The sequence below is a fragment of the Dipodomys ordii genome, unplaced genomic scaffold, assembly GCF_000151885.1.
Source record: "Dipodomys ordii isolate 6190 unplaced genomic scaffold, Dord_2.0 Scaffold4, whole genome shotgun sequence".
In the NCBI taxonomy this organism is placed as follows: domain Eukaryota; kingdom Metazoa; phylum Chordata; class Mammalia; order Rodentia; family Heteromyidae; genus Dipodomys; species Dipodomys ordii.
In genome coordinates, this window is record NW_012267220.1 from 33,858,811 (window position 1) to 33,876,086 (window position 17,276).

At 37.8% G+C, this 17,276-nt stretch overlaps 1 protein-coding gene across 1 annotated transcript in view; it reads left to right on the forward strand.

The window, feature by feature from the left end:
* The first annotated feature begins 200 nt into the window (after positions 1-200).
* The window catches only part of LOC105991669 (disintegrin and metalloproteinase domain-containing protein 5-like), a 68,558-nt gene continuing 51,482 nt past the window's right edge, over positions 201-17,276 (forward strand). The window contains exons 1-6 of the mRNA XM_013024343.1: positions 201-360; positions 841-932; positions 5,789-5,902; positions 6,133-6,209; positions 7,235-7,412; positions 14,022-14,087. Of these exons, the coding sequence (XP_012879797.1) occupies positions 201-360; positions 841-932; positions 5,789-5,902; positions 6,133-6,209; positions 7,235-7,412; positions 14,022-14,087 (687 nt within the window). The remainder of the gene's footprint in view (positions 361-840; positions 933-5,788; positions 5,903-6,132; positions 6,210-7,234; positions 7,413-14,021; positions 14,088-17,276) is intronic.

Genomic DNA, 17,276 nt, shown 5'->3' on the forward strand with positions numbered 1-17,276 from the left:
ACTCTGGTGAGTCTGGGTGGTGGAATGCCTCGGGGTGCAGGCTGGGAAGCAGCCCCCCGGGGTACAGGCTGGGATGGCACCCTCGCATCCCAAGGCCGGTCCTGCCCTTCCGCCTCCCGCCCAGGGTCCATGCTCCCCTATTCTCTTTGGCCAAAAAAGGATGGTTAGGAAGACCCGGGTGAGGTCCCTTGATGTGTAAAATGGACAAAAATGAAATCCAAGCTTCTCCTCATGTACTAAAGTCCTATGATTCGGGAAGTGGCAATAGCATCGAAACAGCTATGGCCCAAATCCTGCCAGGACAAACGCTGTCTTTCACCTGCTCCCCCGGAAATGGCACACTACCCCACCCCCCGCAGGGTATTAGACCCCACATTGTATGTGCTTTCCGGAAAACAGTCTTCATTTTCCTGGCCTGTGTTTTCTTATTTCCAAGCCCTTTTACCCCCGCTGAAGTTTGGTACTTGGTCTTAACTTCATTGTGCTGTGGAATTGCACATGTACATGTATGTTTATGTGTAAATGTGATATAGATGTGTGTACGTGAACGAGATGTGTGAAATACGTATCTAAGAACTGTGCATACTCATGTATATGTGTATATACATATACACAGCTCTATGTGTGTGAGGCAGAGAGAGATGAGAGGAAACTTGACTTGAGGTGTTGATAACAGGTTAGAAATTCATAGATATGGGGATCATAAATTCAGTAGGAAAGAAGAGATATAGAGATTATTTAAAAATAGCTGTTAATGTAGAGAAAAATGCATAATTAAGCTTAGAAATATATAATGAAAATTTCAAATATCAAAACAATATCACTTATTTCTATTTTTAGATACACATAAAATCTACCTACAGCTCACAGTTCCTGAGAAGATTGTATCACCAGCTGCAAAAAGACGTCCAGAACATAATCCAGACAACAATGTAATTGGGGAATGTTTTCTCTTTATAGTTTAGATTCTGATAAGATTGCTTCTAGCATCAAAGCTGTTGAATACAGGGTGTAGTCAGCCCTGGCAGCTCAGAGCAAGCTCAGCACACAGCCTTTGTGTGTGTGTGTGTGTGTGTGTGTGTGTGTGTGTGTGTATGTGTACCATTATGAGGAGGGCTCTTACTCAGCTTTTTTACTCAAAGTTGACATTCTACTACTTGAGCCACATCTCTACTTACAGGTTTTGCCTGTTGATTGGAGCTAAGAGTCTTTCTGATTTGTCTGCCCAGGCTGGCTTTGAATCCCAATCCTCAGATCTCAGACTCAAGAGTAGCTAAGATTACAGTTGTGAACTACTAGTGCCTGGCCAGCATCCAGATTTTAAATATGTGTCAACCAATATAGAACAGACTGGTTCCAGTAAGAATGAAAGACTCTGAAAGAAGACCTTCAAGCACAAACATTGAGTGACAAAAATCGTGGGTTTTCCCCCAAGAACAGAATTAGGATGAGGCAAGGGAGAGAGACAGGCTATTTGGGATCAGCACAAGGATCTGGAAAGGTATCTCTGAACCCCAGAAAATGACAGGCAAGTGTCCTTCAGAAGTGGGAGCAGTCATGTAGTGCAGATGTGGAGTCTTTCTATTTGCTTCTATGTTTCAAATCCTAAAGCTTCAAATATTTACATGGGAAGGGAAGCCAATATAATGGTAATATGTTGTTATTAATCTGGTCAAGTTTTTAAAGCATAAATTAAAACACATTTCTTGGCTATTCTGGTTACAGCTTGCTTATCTTATTACAATAGCAGGGAAACCATATTTTATCCATCTCAAAAAGCAGTAAGTAATTATATTTTGTCCCTTCAAATTTTAAGTCTTTAATCTCTTAAGTTTAAAAGCATAGTTAAATGAATAGACTCATTTTAATTCAAGCATATTGATAGCTGTTGTATATTGAGTATTAGTTAAAATCCTAGGCAATGAAATAAGTTAAGGAATATATATTAAAGGAAGGTACATTCAGGTATATTAACTGAGACAGCATTTTATAATATGATATTATAATAGCAATAAGAACAAAGACAGTTATAAATGCATTAAAGTAATACTAATAAGAACAAAGTGTTCTTATGAAATCTGAAGTCAGAGAAGGGTTTTTGAAAGAGGTATAATATGACCTGTGTGCCAAGAGAAGATAACCACTAGCTTTGTAAAGAAGAGGGGTAGGTTAGGATGATAATTTACAGCAAAAATGATTTGCAAAACAAAAAGATGCAAAAGGACTTTTTGTGTGTACAAATGGTAATGCAAATTATGAAATGAGATATTTTTCTGAAAGGTCGAGGTGAAAGTATTTAGAAAACCAGACAAGTGACAGATATTTACTGACATTGCAAGGATTTTGTATTTACATAGTGGAGTGTGGTAGGTTGTATTTCAGGGGTAAGAAGTAGAGGAGGTTGATTTAGTTACATGACTGAAAGTTTTGGTGGGTGGTTATGGCACCTATCAGTTATAACTGGAAAGAAAACTTTAGTAGACCTAAGAGAGATTTGGAAGGCTGCCTGGGAAATATCAAAGACTGCAGTTAATTTACTTGCTGGACAAGTTATTTTATAATCAAAGGAGTGATCTGAACAAGGGTGGTCTATATGTGCAGAAGGGGTAAGTTTGAATTGTAGCCTTTATGTTCAAGTGTATTTTTCCACTGGAAATAGGAATATAGGCATATAGGAATTTAAGTCTCTTAGAGGCTTCAGTAGGAAAATACAACAGTAAGCAATACAATTAATATTATTATTAAAATAGCAGCATACAATTTTTGTGAATTATTGTTTTTATTGTCAAGGTGATGTACAGAGGGGTTACAATTACAAAAGTAAGGTAATAAGTACATTTCTTGTGAAATTTGTTTCCTCTTCCCTCATGTTTCTCCTATTTCCCTCCCCACTTACCCCCACCCCCAAGCTGTACAGATCATTTCCAACATACTGTTTTGTATACATCACTGTTGCATTGGTTCCCCCCTTGTCTGTTGTCTTACCATTCTGTTGTTATCCTTCCCTTTCCTAATTCACATAAATGTATATACAAACCAGGGTACCAAAATCAAATACAGTGACAACAGTAGATATACCATAGGGGAAGAACATACAAAAGAAACATAGTACATTAAAAACAACAACAACAACAACAAAGAAAAACCTTGTGCCCATGTCTTGGGTTTCGTTTTGCTTAATATCATCCTATATGGTCATATGCACATAGCTATTAAGCTATTCTGCTCATCTGCTAGGATTATGCTAGACATATACTAATTATTACAAATGAGGGAACCATGGGACCTGTGTTTCTTTTGGGTCTGGCTTATTTCACTTAATATGATTTTTTTTCATTTCCTTACAAATGAGGCGATGCCATTCTTTCTGATGGAAGCATTGAATTCCTTCATATATATTCATCTACTATTCTTCTATTCCATATCTCAGCTGTGGTGGATAGTGGCAGCATATATATTTTTTAATAAACAGATTAGTTGCTAATGTCTAAAGCTTGGATAAAAACATTTCTAGGCAAACACTATACTACTACACCACATTCAGACCCAAAGAAACATAGGCCCCATGGTTTCCCTCATTTGTGATAATTAGTATATGCCTAGGATAGTCCTAGCAGAGGTTCACAGTAGCCCAATAGCTATGTGCATATGAACACATAGAATGATGCTAATTGAAATGATCTCCATGATATGGAAACAAGAGAGAGTTTTTGTGGTTGTTTTTTCTTTTTTAGTATACTGTTTGCAGTTATTTCTTTCGTATTTAGTTTTGTTTTCTGCTCTTGTTTATTACCTGTGGTCACTGTTTCTGATTTTGGAACCCTTTGTCTTGTATATAAGTTTACCTGACTTAGGGAAGGGAAGGGGAATCAGAGAAATGGTGGGATTAATGGTGAATCAATGCAACAGAGACTAGACACTATGTTGGAAATGAACTTTACAACTTGGGGGGCGAGGGAGATGGGGGGGAGGGAAAGTGGGAGAAAATGAGGGAGGGGGAAACACTGTTCAAAAAGAAATGTAACTGTAACTCCTCTGTACAATACAATGCAATACAATAAAATAAAAATATTTCCAGGACAGACAGAAAAAAATGTAGCCAACATGGAAGATCAGGGAGGATCTGGGAGTAAGAAGAGAAGCAGAAGAGTAAAATGTGTACACCATGGTGCATATTTATGGAATTTATAAGTTAAATGGTTAAACTTAGTGGTCATAGTTTTCAAGTAGACACCAGAAGTCCAATACAGTAATGATTTTTAAAAATTTGAAATGCGGGCTGGGAAGGTGGCTCAGTGGTAGAGCACTTGCCTTGCATGCATGAGGCCCTGGGTTCGATTCCTCAGCACCACATAAGCCAAAAAGAAAAAAAGCCAGAAGTGGCACTGTGGCTCAAGTGGTAGAGCGCTAGCCTTGAGCTGAAGAGCTGAGGGACAGCGCCCAAGCCCAGAGTTCAGGCCCCATGACCAGACCCCCCCCCAAAAAAAATTGAAATGCTAGTGGTTATGGATAGGACATTTGCCAAAGTGAATGGAATTGGAAAAGTAGAGAATATGTGTGACACTACTGCTTGGATGAAATCTATTGAAAATTGAAAAAGAAACATTGGTCATAGCAAAGGGTTATTTCAAGCCATGGCTTGAAAATAACATTTCTAAATAACACTAGGGTTTTAAAAAAAAGGCTTTTAAAGAGGAAAAGTTTTAAGTGGTAGGAGAGAGTTTGCATCTTTATAGAGTATGGCACAATATGGGATCTGCAGCACACGTATATGGGATCCCCCTAGATGAAAGAGGTTAGTTAGCCTCTGGAAATGTAAGGTGGGCACAAAGGATAGAGAAGTGAGATGACATGGAAGTTAAATGGGATGGTTTCAGGAGTGGTGTCAACATTTGCTCTTTTCTAGCATTGGGATTGGAACTCAGGATTTTGTGCTTGCTAGATAGGTACTCTGCTGCTGAGTTATGTCTCTCCCACTCTTTTTTGCTCTGGTAATTCTTGAGATGGAGTCCTGCCACTCCCCTCTCCTGTAGGGCAATTCTAAATAGTAATCCTTCTGTTTAAGCTTTTCACTCTAGCTGGAAAGACAGACACCTACCACCACATTCAGCTGTTGGTTGAGATGTGGTCCCGCAAACTTTTTATCCAGTCTGGACTCAAATGACAATTCTCCCAGTCTCCACTTCCCAGATTGTTAGGATTACAGGTGTGAGACCCTGTATCCAACTTTTTGAATAGTTATCAAGAGAAATGAAAGAAAAGTCTGACCATTGCTATTAAGAAGAGCCTGAAGCATAGCTAAGGTTAATGATTATGATTTTTTTGTTACATCAAATATTTCTTTTTTTTCAGTGTAGGATGTTTATTTTATTTTTTATTGTGAAAATACTGTACAGAGGGATTACAATTACATGGGCAAGATAATGAGCACATTTCTTATCAAGCATTGTAGCCTCCTCCTAGATCAAATATTTCTAAATTTGCTGCTAATCTTACATTTTAATTTTGAGATTGATGTACAGCATCTGAAATCCATGAGTGTTAAAAATTAAATATTTGCAAGTTTAAGACTGGAAATTGGGACTCGTACTATATCTCCCTGATCTGCCCAGTGATTTGAATTGTTCATTAACCAGTGTTTTAGTATTATGTCTCTCTAATTAAAATGTCATTCTCAATAACTCAGTTTAAAGAGATAGAGAGATATTTGGGCAATAGGCTAATTCTAGGCTTTTAGTCCTTCAAAACCTAGATTTTGTATATGAAGAATTAATTTTCTACTTTACAGTATCATTTGAGCATATTTTTATATTTTTTGTCTAGATCATTTTTGTCCCCAGGTGCTCTTGTTTATTATTATGACCAAGAGGGCAACAAACATTTCCAGACATTGTTAAGTCAGGTAAGCTTTAGTGTTTTTTTCTTACAGATTTCTTATTTGGGATTTTCTTGGAAAAGAAAATCTATAAATGTCTATGATGATAAGAATATTATTTGATATAGTTGCTGAAATGGAATGATCTATCCTCTTAAATATTGTAGTAGGTATAGTAATAAATGTCAATGTTATATATTGGAGTATATATTTAACAAAATGAGTCATCCCTTTGTTTTTCTTTGTGCATTTTTTAGATGAATTGCAATTATAATGGATATATTGCAGGTTTTCCAGATTCTCTTGTGACACTCAACGTTTGTTCAGGACTCAGGTTGTATGCTATTTAAAAATGTTTAACCTGCAGGTGGTATATCCAGCTGATCCTATGCATGAATTTTCCATGTGCCTCTTCTAATTCTGTAATCACCTTTACATTTCCATTGGTCAAGGACAAAATCAATGACTAATACCAGGTGGTGGCTTCCCCTGAGCCTGGCTGGTCAGGCTCTCATGCCACTGGCTAATAGTGGTGGGATATTCTGCTGAAGGCTCTGAGTCATGGTTGGTGCAGGCAGTGCTTCTGGCCTCTCCTTTCTTCTGGACTTTTCCCCAAATTTTGGTTTCAGCCTGCTTCTCAATTTCCTAGAATCAATGACAGTTGCATTATATCTGAAGCTTATAGAAACGTTGCCTGCCTTTGCATTTGATCATATTTGTTGTTCAGCCACACAACAAATAATCTAGAGTATTTAGATATCAGAATAAGAGTGGGGTATATAAAAGATAAGAGAACGGAGACCAAGGAAGAAGCCTATAGGGAAGTTACTAAATATCTCCAGACCCTGCAGGCTGGAACAGAAGGCCAACACACTAAAAAGAAATTTTTCCTTGTTTAACAAATGAAACCCATGCCAATAACAAACTTTAAAAAAAAAGATTATCATCTTAATATTTATAATTTAACCAATAGTAATATTAATGTTAATAATAAACATTACCAACATGTATTTAGTTAATAATAAATCTAAACATTTTGATACATCAAGAAAATAATATTAATATTAATGATAAAATTAATATGTTTTATATTAATATTTAATATTACATTACTATTTCCTTAAGATTATTATTTTTGTGATTATTAACTTATTACAAATATTTGTAATTGAATGGAGTATGTGTTCTGTAATTGGGTAGTCTATTTCCAGTACAAGACCTCAAAGAACTAAGAGATAAAGTGGCAAAACAAAGATGGCTTTTAATTTAAAATAAAAGCAATTTTGGTCAAAATTTCTCATAAGCATCATAGTTCTGGTAGTGTCATTACCAACTTTATTTGATTATTTTAATATTCAGGGGCACAATACAATTTAAAAACATCTCATATGGAATTAAGCCAATGGAGGCTGCCTCAGGCTTTGTTCACATGGTTTATCAAGAGAGCAATGGTAATACAACAAATATTCCTGCCTTAGGAGGTGACACTTATGACTGGTTTAATGCTGTGCACTATCAGGCCAGAAGGACCATAGAAGTAAGTGATAACCTTTTTAACTTATTTTATGGAACGAAAAATGATGTTGCAAGCCAAATTTGATGGGTAACTTGCATAACTTCAGTAACTAGAAAGTGTATCTCTGTTCATTGCTGTGCTTTTCACTTGAGATAAGTGTTTTTTGACATCTGATTAAAGTTTTTTTAAATTGTTATACCCTCCTTTATTTTCCCCCTACCATCCCTTTCCTTCCCACCTCCCAAACTCTTCCCCTCTCTCGCCCCACACCCTAAAAGTTGTAAAGTTCATTTTCAACATAGTGTCTTGTACATCTCATTGTTACAATGGGTCAACCTGTTTCCTTACTTAAGCATTTTGTTATTTCCCTTCCCCTCCCCAAATTAGAAAAATGTATATACAAGATGAAGGGCACCGGAATGAAATACAGTGACAACAGGGATTGTGCCATGGGGGAAGATCATACAAAGAAACAAAAAAATCACATATTACATTATAAGTACATTAAAAAAAAACAGCAACAGCCGGGCGTTGGTGGCTCACGCCTGTAATCCTAGCTACTCAGGAGGCTGAGATTTGAGGATCGTGGTTCAAAGCCAGCCCAGGCAGGAGAGACCGTGAGACTCCTATCTCCAATAAACCACTAGAAAACCGGAAGTAGCGCTGTAGCTCAAGTGGTAGAGCGCTCGCCTTCAGCTGAAGAGCTGAGGGACAGCGCCCAGGCCCAGAGTTCAAGCCCCCCCGCCGATAAAAAAAAAAAAAACAGCAACAAAGATAAAACCTCTTGTGTCCCTATCGCGGGGCTCATTTCACTTAGCATCAGGTACTTCTGCTTGTCCTAGATATATACTAGTTATTGCAGATAAGGGAAACTATGGGACCTATGTTCCTTTGAGTCTGGCTTACTTAATACAAATTTTTCCTAGTCTTTCCATTTCCTAACAAATGAGGTGGTGTCATTCTTTTTGATTGAGGCATAGAATTCATTATATATATATATATGTGTGTGTGTGTGTGTATATATATATATATATATATATACATAATCTCACATTTTCTTGATCCATGCATCTACTGAGGGGCATCTGGGTTGGTCCCATAGTTTAGCTATGGTGAATAATGCTGTGATAAACATAGTTGTGCTGGTAATTTTAGTATGGCCTTGTTTGTGATTGTTTGGGTAAATGCCTAAAAGTGGAATTGCTGGGTCGTAAGGGAGCTCTATGTGGAGTATTTTGAGGAACCTCCATACTGCTTTCCAAAGTGGTTGAACAAGTTTACACGCCCACCAACAATGCAGTAGGGTTCCCTTTCGGCCACATACACTCCAGCATCTGTTGTTATTAGATTTCTTGATTATAGCCATTCTAACTGGGGTGAGGTAGAATTTCAATGTTGTTTTGATTTGCATTTCTTTTGTGGCTAGAGAAGTTGAGCATTTCTTCATGTGTTTATTAGTCATTCTTATTTCCTCTTCAGAGAAGTTTCTCTTTAAGTCTTTAGCCCACTTATTTACTGGGCAGTTGTTTCTTTGAGGATTTGTTGTTGGGGGATGTAAAATTTTGAGTTCTAAGGATATTTTCGATATGATACCCTTGTCCATTGTCTGGCTAGTGGAGATCTTCTCCCAATCCATGGGATTTCTATTCATCTTGCTTGCTATGTCCTTTGCCATGCAGAAGCTCTGCAGTTTCATGCAATCCCATTTGTCCAACCTTTCTTTGATTTGTTGTGTTTCTGGGTGTCAATTTTGTGTCAATTTTGTTCATTTTTTGAAGAATCAACTCTGATTTGTTGATTCTTTCTATGGTTTTTCTGGATTCTAATAATTTAATTCTAATTGAATTTTAATTATTTCTTTCCATCTACTGGACTGGGGTTTAGCTTGTTGCTCATTTTCAAGGAGCTTCAGGTGCCTTGTTAAATTGTTGATTTCAGATCTCTCCAATTTGTTGATATAGGAACTCAGAGGTATACACTTGCCTCCGAGTACTGCCTTTGCTGTGTCCCAGAGGAGCTGGTGATTTATGTGTTCATTTTGTTAAATATCATGAACATTTGAATTTACTTTCTAATCTCTTCTGTGACCCACTGGTGGTTCAACAATGTGTTGTTCAGCCTGCATGTATTACAGGATTTTCTTTGGTGGCTCTTGGTGTTGAGTTCTAATTTTATTCCCTTGTGGTCTGAGATAATATAGGGCATGATTTAAATGATTCCAAATGTGGACAAATTTGCTTTGTGACCTAAAATATGGTCTATTTTGAAGAATGTTCCATGTGGTGCTGAGAACATGTATTCTGATGATACTGGGTGAAATATTCGGTAGATGTCTCTTAATTGTAGTTGGTCCATGCAATTGTTTAGGTCTGAGGTTTCTCTGTTGAGTTTTTGCTGGGCTGCCCTATCCAGTGGGGATAGTTGTGTGTTAAAGTCCCTGACAATTAATAGTTTTGGATCTATGTGTGATTTTAGGGAAAGTAGTGTTTCTTGGATAAATTTGGGTGCTCTGCTATTTAGTGAATAGATATTTAGAATTGTAATATCTTCCTGAAGGAGATATCCCTTAATTAGTATGTAATGACCTTCTTTATCTCTTCTCGCTAATTTTTATTTGAAGTCTATGTTATCCGTTATTAGGATTGCAACTCCTACCTATTTATTGGGGCCATTTGCTTGGTAGATTTTGTTCCAGCCTTTCACTTTCAGAATGTTTGTTTTGTGGTCAAGGTGTGTCTCTTGTAGGCAGAAGATAGAAGGATATTGCTTTTTGATCCAACTAGATAGTTTATATCGCTTCATTGGAGAGTTAAGTCCATTAATATTGAGAGTTAGGAGTGAGAGGTGTTTTGTAGTTCTTGGCATGTTATCCATCTTCTTGGGGGCTGTGCCAACTGAGTTCTTCCAATGCTTCTTGGATTCTCTATTTGGGCCCTGTTTCTTGGTGTTTATTTGCTCTTTTTGGTTTTCTATGTGTAGAACATCTTTAAGTGTCTTTTGTAAGGATGGTTTGATGGAGATATATTGTTTCAATTTTTCTTTGCTGTGGAATGTTTTTATTTGACCTTCCATGAAGGTAAAATTAGACTCTCCATGAAGGAGAGTTTTTCTGGGTACAGTATTCTTGATTGATAGTTTTTTTTAAATCTTAAGGATGTGGCATACATTATTCCAGGCTCTTCTTGCTTTAATTGTCTCTGCTGAGAAATATGAAGTTATTCTGAGTGGTGATTGATCTTTTCTCCTTGACAGCTTTAAGGATCCTTTCCTTAGTCTGAATTGATTCTGTATGTATTGCAATGTGACAGTGGATGTCCTGTTCTGGTCTGGTCTAGTTGGGGTTCTAAAGTCTTCTTGTATTTGAATAGGCCTATCCTTTTGCATGTTTGGGCAGTTCTCTGCTAGGAGCCTGTTAAATAAATTTCCTAGACCATTAACTTCTGTCTCTAGGTGTTCCTCTACACCCATTATCCTCATATTAGGCCTTCTGATGGTGTCTTCTAGATATTGAATAGATCTATCATATTTCTTGGATTTGTCTTGAATAGTTTTCTGTTCTTTCTGTATAATATCTAGGCTGTCGTCAATCCCAGAGATTCAATCTTCTGCATGGTCTAACCTACTGTCAAGACTTTCTACTTCATTTTTTTTTTATTTCTTTTACTTCTAATTGGTCAGGTTTGATGGCTTCAAATTCTTTGTTGGATCTTTGTTTTAGATCCTGTATGGACTTCTTTACTTCTTTAATTTGGTGTTCAGTGTTTATTTTCAAATCCCTTAGTTGATTAATTATGGTTTCATGGGACTCCCTTTTCTTCTGTTGGGCTTCAGTCAGCATTCCCTTTGTGGACTCCCTGGATTCCTCTAGCTGTCTGTGGATTCCATGAATGCCTCCATTAATCTTTGTCTATTCTCATCCTGTTCACACAATTCCTCTATTAATCTTAGATTAGCCTTATCACTCTCGTGATATTTCTGTTAGCTTCATCATGCTCACCATATTCTTATCTTAATCTTTAACCTCATCATGCTTGTGATATTTCTGTTTTAATCGTCGGGCTCATGCATTTCATTATGTTTACCACTAGTATGCTCTATTAAATGTAGAGCATTTTGGGAGCTCTCCTCTGGGTTATTCATTGACTGCTGTGTTGCCTGATTGTCCTGAGCAGGAGTTGAAATACCTGGACTTGTCATTTGTGTTTCTGCTTGTTCTGCCCATTGGATATGATAGCCAAACCAATTCTGAGTTAGAACACTATTTTAAAGCAAGCATCAAGTACAGGCCTGTAGTTTGGTTGTCCTGTGGCTTGGTTGGTTTCTTCAATCAGTTTGTTTGAGCAGGCTGAAGGAAGCTCTGCCTCACTCAGGAGTTTATGTTCCTTCTCCCAAGCTAGTTCAGTGGGAGGGCAATCTACTTTGAGTATTACAAAAGAGCGAGGTGGCTGTTTCCTCTAATTTGGAGTTACTGTGATGGGGCTAAGTTGTAGGTAAGGCTGTGTGGCCTGTCAGCAATCAGTAGCTTTACCCTGATGGGTTAGCTCCTGAGAGACTCAATCAGCCCAGCCTGGAGTCAATCTCAGGATTTATGTGTAAAACGTTTCCAATTGCTCACGGGCTGGAGTTGCTTCCTGTGCAGCAGCCAGATAAGGTAGTCTCTGGCTCTGTTTACCCACTAAGGAGAGTCCTCTGAGAGGGGCAACTCTCCCCTGGGGTGGAGCAGAGCCCTGCTGCAGGTCAGATCCTTTTGGCCCATTGAGTGGTTCCTATTGTCTTCTTCCCAGGCTTGAGTTTCACTAGCTGCTCTAGCTGGGTCTGTTTCAGTATCAAAGATGGAGTTTTTCTCCGGTTGTGGAGAAGGGACTACCTTCCCACCTCTGCTCCATGAGAAAGAGTGAGGATGTTTTGGGCATACTCATAGCTCTCCTTTGGTTTCTGGGCAGTCCACGTACATAGTCTGCAACTGTCTGTGATCGACTGAATGAAGATTGAGATAAGTTGTGCAAAACAAGGACTTAAGCCCAGCACTGGTGGATGCCTGTGATCTTAGCTACTCAAGAGGATGATGGAGGTTTGAAGCCAGCCAGGGCAGAAAACTTTTTTTTTCTGGTTGGTCATGGGGCTTGAACTCTGGGCCTGGGCACTTTTCCTGAGCTCTTCAGCTCAAAGTTAGTGCTCTACCACTTGAACCATTGTGCCACTTCCGGTTTTCTGGTGGTTTATTGGAGTCTCATGAACTTTCCTGCCTGGGCTGGCTTTGAAATGTGATCCTCAGATCCCAGCCTTCTGAGTAGCTAGGATTACAGGGGTGAGCCACCAGCGCCTAGCTAAACAGATTTTTTTTTTTTTCCATTGGACTTTGGGCCTGAACTCTGGGCCTGGGCACTGTCCTTTAGTTCTTCAAGGCTAACCTGCCACTTGAGGGACAGCACCACTTCCCCTTTTTCTGTTTATGTGTTGCTAAGGAATCAAACCCAGGGCATCATGCTTGCAAGGCAAGCACTCTACCACTGAGCCACCTTCCAAGCCCCTGTGAAACTCTTATCTCCAATTAACTCCAGAAGTGGAACAGTGGCTGAAAGTGGTGGAGTGCTAGCCTTGAGCAAAAAACTCAGGGAAAGTGCTTAGGCCTTAAGTTCAAGCCCCATGAACAACAATAACAACAAAAAATACAGAAACAAACCCGAACAAGGAATTAATCTTGTAAACAGCTGTAGATATATGACTGTAACAAACCAAAACATTAAACATTGATGTTCACATGTAAAAATTCTTTCTTTTTTTTTCTCAATTGTTAAATAATTTAAATGAAAATCTTAAGTTTTTGTTTCAGGAAAGTTCTACAGTGGTTAATTGTATTTGTCACATGAGATCTGTATTAAAGAAAGTGGTGACTCTTTACAAACACACAAAACTGGCTTTAGTGAACTGCTGTTATTTATGACTCAGCTGTTATTAATTATAGACTTTAGTAATGTCTTCTTCAAGTAGTTGTACAAAGGAGTTTCAATTCAACGTGTCAGTTTATGAGTACCATATATCTGCATTATTTGCTAAAAATAATTTTTAAACTATTGGTAGCAGAAACTCCTATCATAGAAATTATACAAATGATCAGAAAGGTAAGAAAGCAATGCTTTTGAAGTAAAATTTCAATTCAATTATTATAAAAACAGAACTTCCTGTTTTTTCTATGACTTGGAAAGTGTAACTAGAAGCCGTCACTAATCACTAATCCCAGCACTTCTTTTTTGGGGGGGGAGGGAATTCCAGTCGTGGGGCCTGAACTCTGGACCTGGGCGCTGTCCCTCAGCTCTTCAGCTCAAGGCTAGCACTCTACCACTTGAGCCACAGTGCCACTTCCGGCTTTTTCCCTTTTTTTTTGCTTATGTGGTGCTGAGGAATCGAACCCAGGGCCTCAGGCGGCAAGCACTCTACCACTGAGCCACCTTCCCAGCCCAATCCCAGCACTTAAGTGGGATCCTTTGAAAAGCACCTAAATATTCTTTTTATTTGAAACAGCCTAGTTACAGAGTCAGTAACCTATCTTTAATTTATGACAGTTTATATAATGTCAATAAGAGATAAAGTTTTATAAATTTTTCAAGATTCCTCTTACATGTTTTTCAGGTAAACAGACCTTCCAAGTTATATCCTCGATCACTTCAAATAAATATTGTTGTGGAAAAAAACCTGGTATGTCCTATTTCATGTATTATTCTTTACCTGTAGTTTGAGTTCACAAACACAATGACAATTTTCAATCAATTGTATTCTTCACTTTCAATTTTATTTTGTATTTTCTGAAAATGGTGAATTAGTTTCTGCTAACTTATTTATCTTGTATATAGACAAACATTCTAATTACTTTGTGTATATGCCTGTCCTGGGTTTGAACAGAGGGCCTGGGCACTGTTCCTGAGCTTTTTTGCTCAAGGCTAGTGCTATACCATTTGAGTCACAGCTCCCCCTTGGGCATTTTCATAGTTTAATGGAGATAAGAAACTCCCAGACTTTCCTGACTGGGCTGGTTTCTGTGATCCTCAGATCTCAACCTCCTGATGTCTGGCTTCTAATTAATTTTAAAGGTGAGCCATTGTAATTTGCCGAAGTTTGGGGACTATTTTTCCTTTGTCAAAAAGACTACAACCTCCAAGAAAGGGTAGATCCCATCCTCACACGTCAGCTCCTTCATCAGATTGCTATTTGACTACTTCAGCTTAATTAGATGAGTAGTCTACAAAAACTAATATTATTATTCTTGATATCCAAAGGGTAAAACAATACCATTGATTTCCTGTTCAGTTTTCCACAAATGTACGAAAGAGAAAAAAATAAAGAAAAATAATTTCATATTGAAAAACTGTGAGTAAACATGCAAGTTCAGGCTTGTGGTTGGGATTCAAATCCATGAAACTACATTTGTCCCAGGTTGATTAGAACTGAGGACACTGAAATAAAGCAAATAGTGTATATCTCTGGAGATGTCACTTCAAGCAGATAACTCACAGTGCCAACAGATCAGAATCAGTCATACAAAAGCTCCCAGTTCATAAGGAAGCAAATATCCATTAGCAATGGTTAACACAAATAAAAAGATGGGCATGCTGTCTCAAACTTGTAATCCTAGACACTTTGGAGGCTGTGGTATGAAGGATAGAGGTTTGAGACAATCCAGGAAAAAATGTTTACCAAACTTTTTTTAATATTAGCTGATAAAGGTAATATTAGCTACACAGCCTAAATAGAAGGACTGAGGTCCAGGCTAGCATGGGCTAAAAATGGGACCCTATTTGAAAGATTAAAAAAAGCAGTAAAAAATTTAAAAGGGTAGGGCATGACTCAAGTGGTAGAGGGCCTGCCTAGCAAACACAAGGTCTGAGTTAAAAACCTTGGAATCATACAAAAAAAAGACTTAGATCCACAAAACAATAAGATATTGAAAGCTTAAGATACAGATTATAAAATAAAAATTACTTTCTCCTTAAGGGAATCTGTTGATTTGAGAAGAGAAATATGAGGCAGGGAAGCTGGGCTACATGTTGACAGGAGATGTTAGCAGGAGAACAAAAAATGAAGTTTGATGGCTTACTAAAGAATTTTTAAAAATTTATTGTAAATGTGATGGAGAGAGGGTTACAATTACATAAATCAGATAATGAGTACATTTCTTTTTGAACAGTGGCACCTCTCCCCTTGTTTTCTCCCAGTTTTTTTCCCTTCTGTTTACCCTCCCCTACAAGTTGTATAACTCATTTTCACCATTTTTTTTATCGGTTGTGGGACTTGAACTGTGGGCCTGGGCACACAGCTCTTCAGCTCAAGGCTAGTGCTCTACCACTTGAGCCACAGCGCCACTTCCTAGTTCACCTTAAAAAAAATTATTGTCAAAGTGATGTACAGAGAAGTTACAATTACATATAAGTAAGGTAGTTTTACCCCCTCATTTTCCTCCATCTTTCCCTTTCTCCCAGCCCCCTTAGTTGTACAGATCATTTCCAACATACTGTCTTGTGTATATTGCTGCTGCATTGGTTCCCCACTTGTCTTTTGCATCACCATTCTGTTGTTTCTCTTCCCTTCCCTAATTTACATAAATGTATATAAAAACCAGGGTACCAAAATCAAATACAGTGACAACAGTGGATATACTGTAGGGGGAAGAACATACAAAAGAAACAAAAAATCACATAGTATATTGAAAACAATAACAGCAACAAAGAAAAACATCTTGTGAGTTCATTTTGCTTAGTATCATCATATATGGTCATATGCACATAGCTATTGCTATTCTGCTTATCTGCTAGGATTATGCTAAACATATACTAATTATTACAAGTGAGGGAAACCATGGGACCTGTGTTTCTTTTGGGTCTGGCTTATTTCACTTAATATGATTTTTTTCCCCAAGTCTTTCCATTTCCTTACAAATGGGGTGATGCCATTCTTTCTGATGGAAGCATAGAATTCATACATATATACATATATATATGTATACACACACACACACACACACACACACACACACATATATATATATAATTTTTTTTCTTGATCCATTCATCTACTGAGGGGCATCTGGTTTGGTTCCAAATCTTAGCAATAGTAAATAATGCTGTGATGAGCATAGTTGTGCTGGGAGCTTTAGTAGGGCCTTTTTTGTGGTCATTTGGGTAAGTGCTCAGAAGGGGGATTGCTGCTGCGTCATAGGCAAGCTCTATGTTTAGTCTTTTGAGGAACCTCCATACTGCTTTGTCCCACCATTTCTGTGATTCCTCTTCCCTTTTCCAAATCAGATAAGCTTACATAAAAGACAAAAGACACAGAAATAAAAAATGTCGACAAAAGGTTAAAATAGAAAAAAAAACCACAAGAAGTAAAAAAAAAACACCTTTTGTTTCCATTTTTGGAGCTCATTTTGATAAGCATCATATTCTATGATCATAGCTATTGAACCCTTGTGATTCTGTCCTAAAAATAGCCTCTTTTGGTCTCCCTGTGTGAATGTTTATTGATTCCTTAATAGTAATAGACAAAAAAAATTATACTTGAACAAGAATCTTTTAAAAAATAGAGGTAAATTGACCAAGTCAAATCCAATACCTATCCTAAAATTTTTTTCTTTTTAATTCCAGTACTGAAGTTATGGCAAGGCACAAAATCTATCCTTGAGCCACCTCTCCAACCTTGCTGAAATTATAGTTTTGTAACATTATGAAAACACTTAAAGTGCAGGCTCCAGTAGCTCATGCCTATAATCCTAGTGAGTCTGGGGGCTGACATCTGAGGATCACGGTTTGAAGCTAGCCATGGGAGGAAATTCCAAGACTGTTATCTCCAATTAACCATGAAAAAAAAAACCAGAAGTGGAGCTGTGGCTCACGT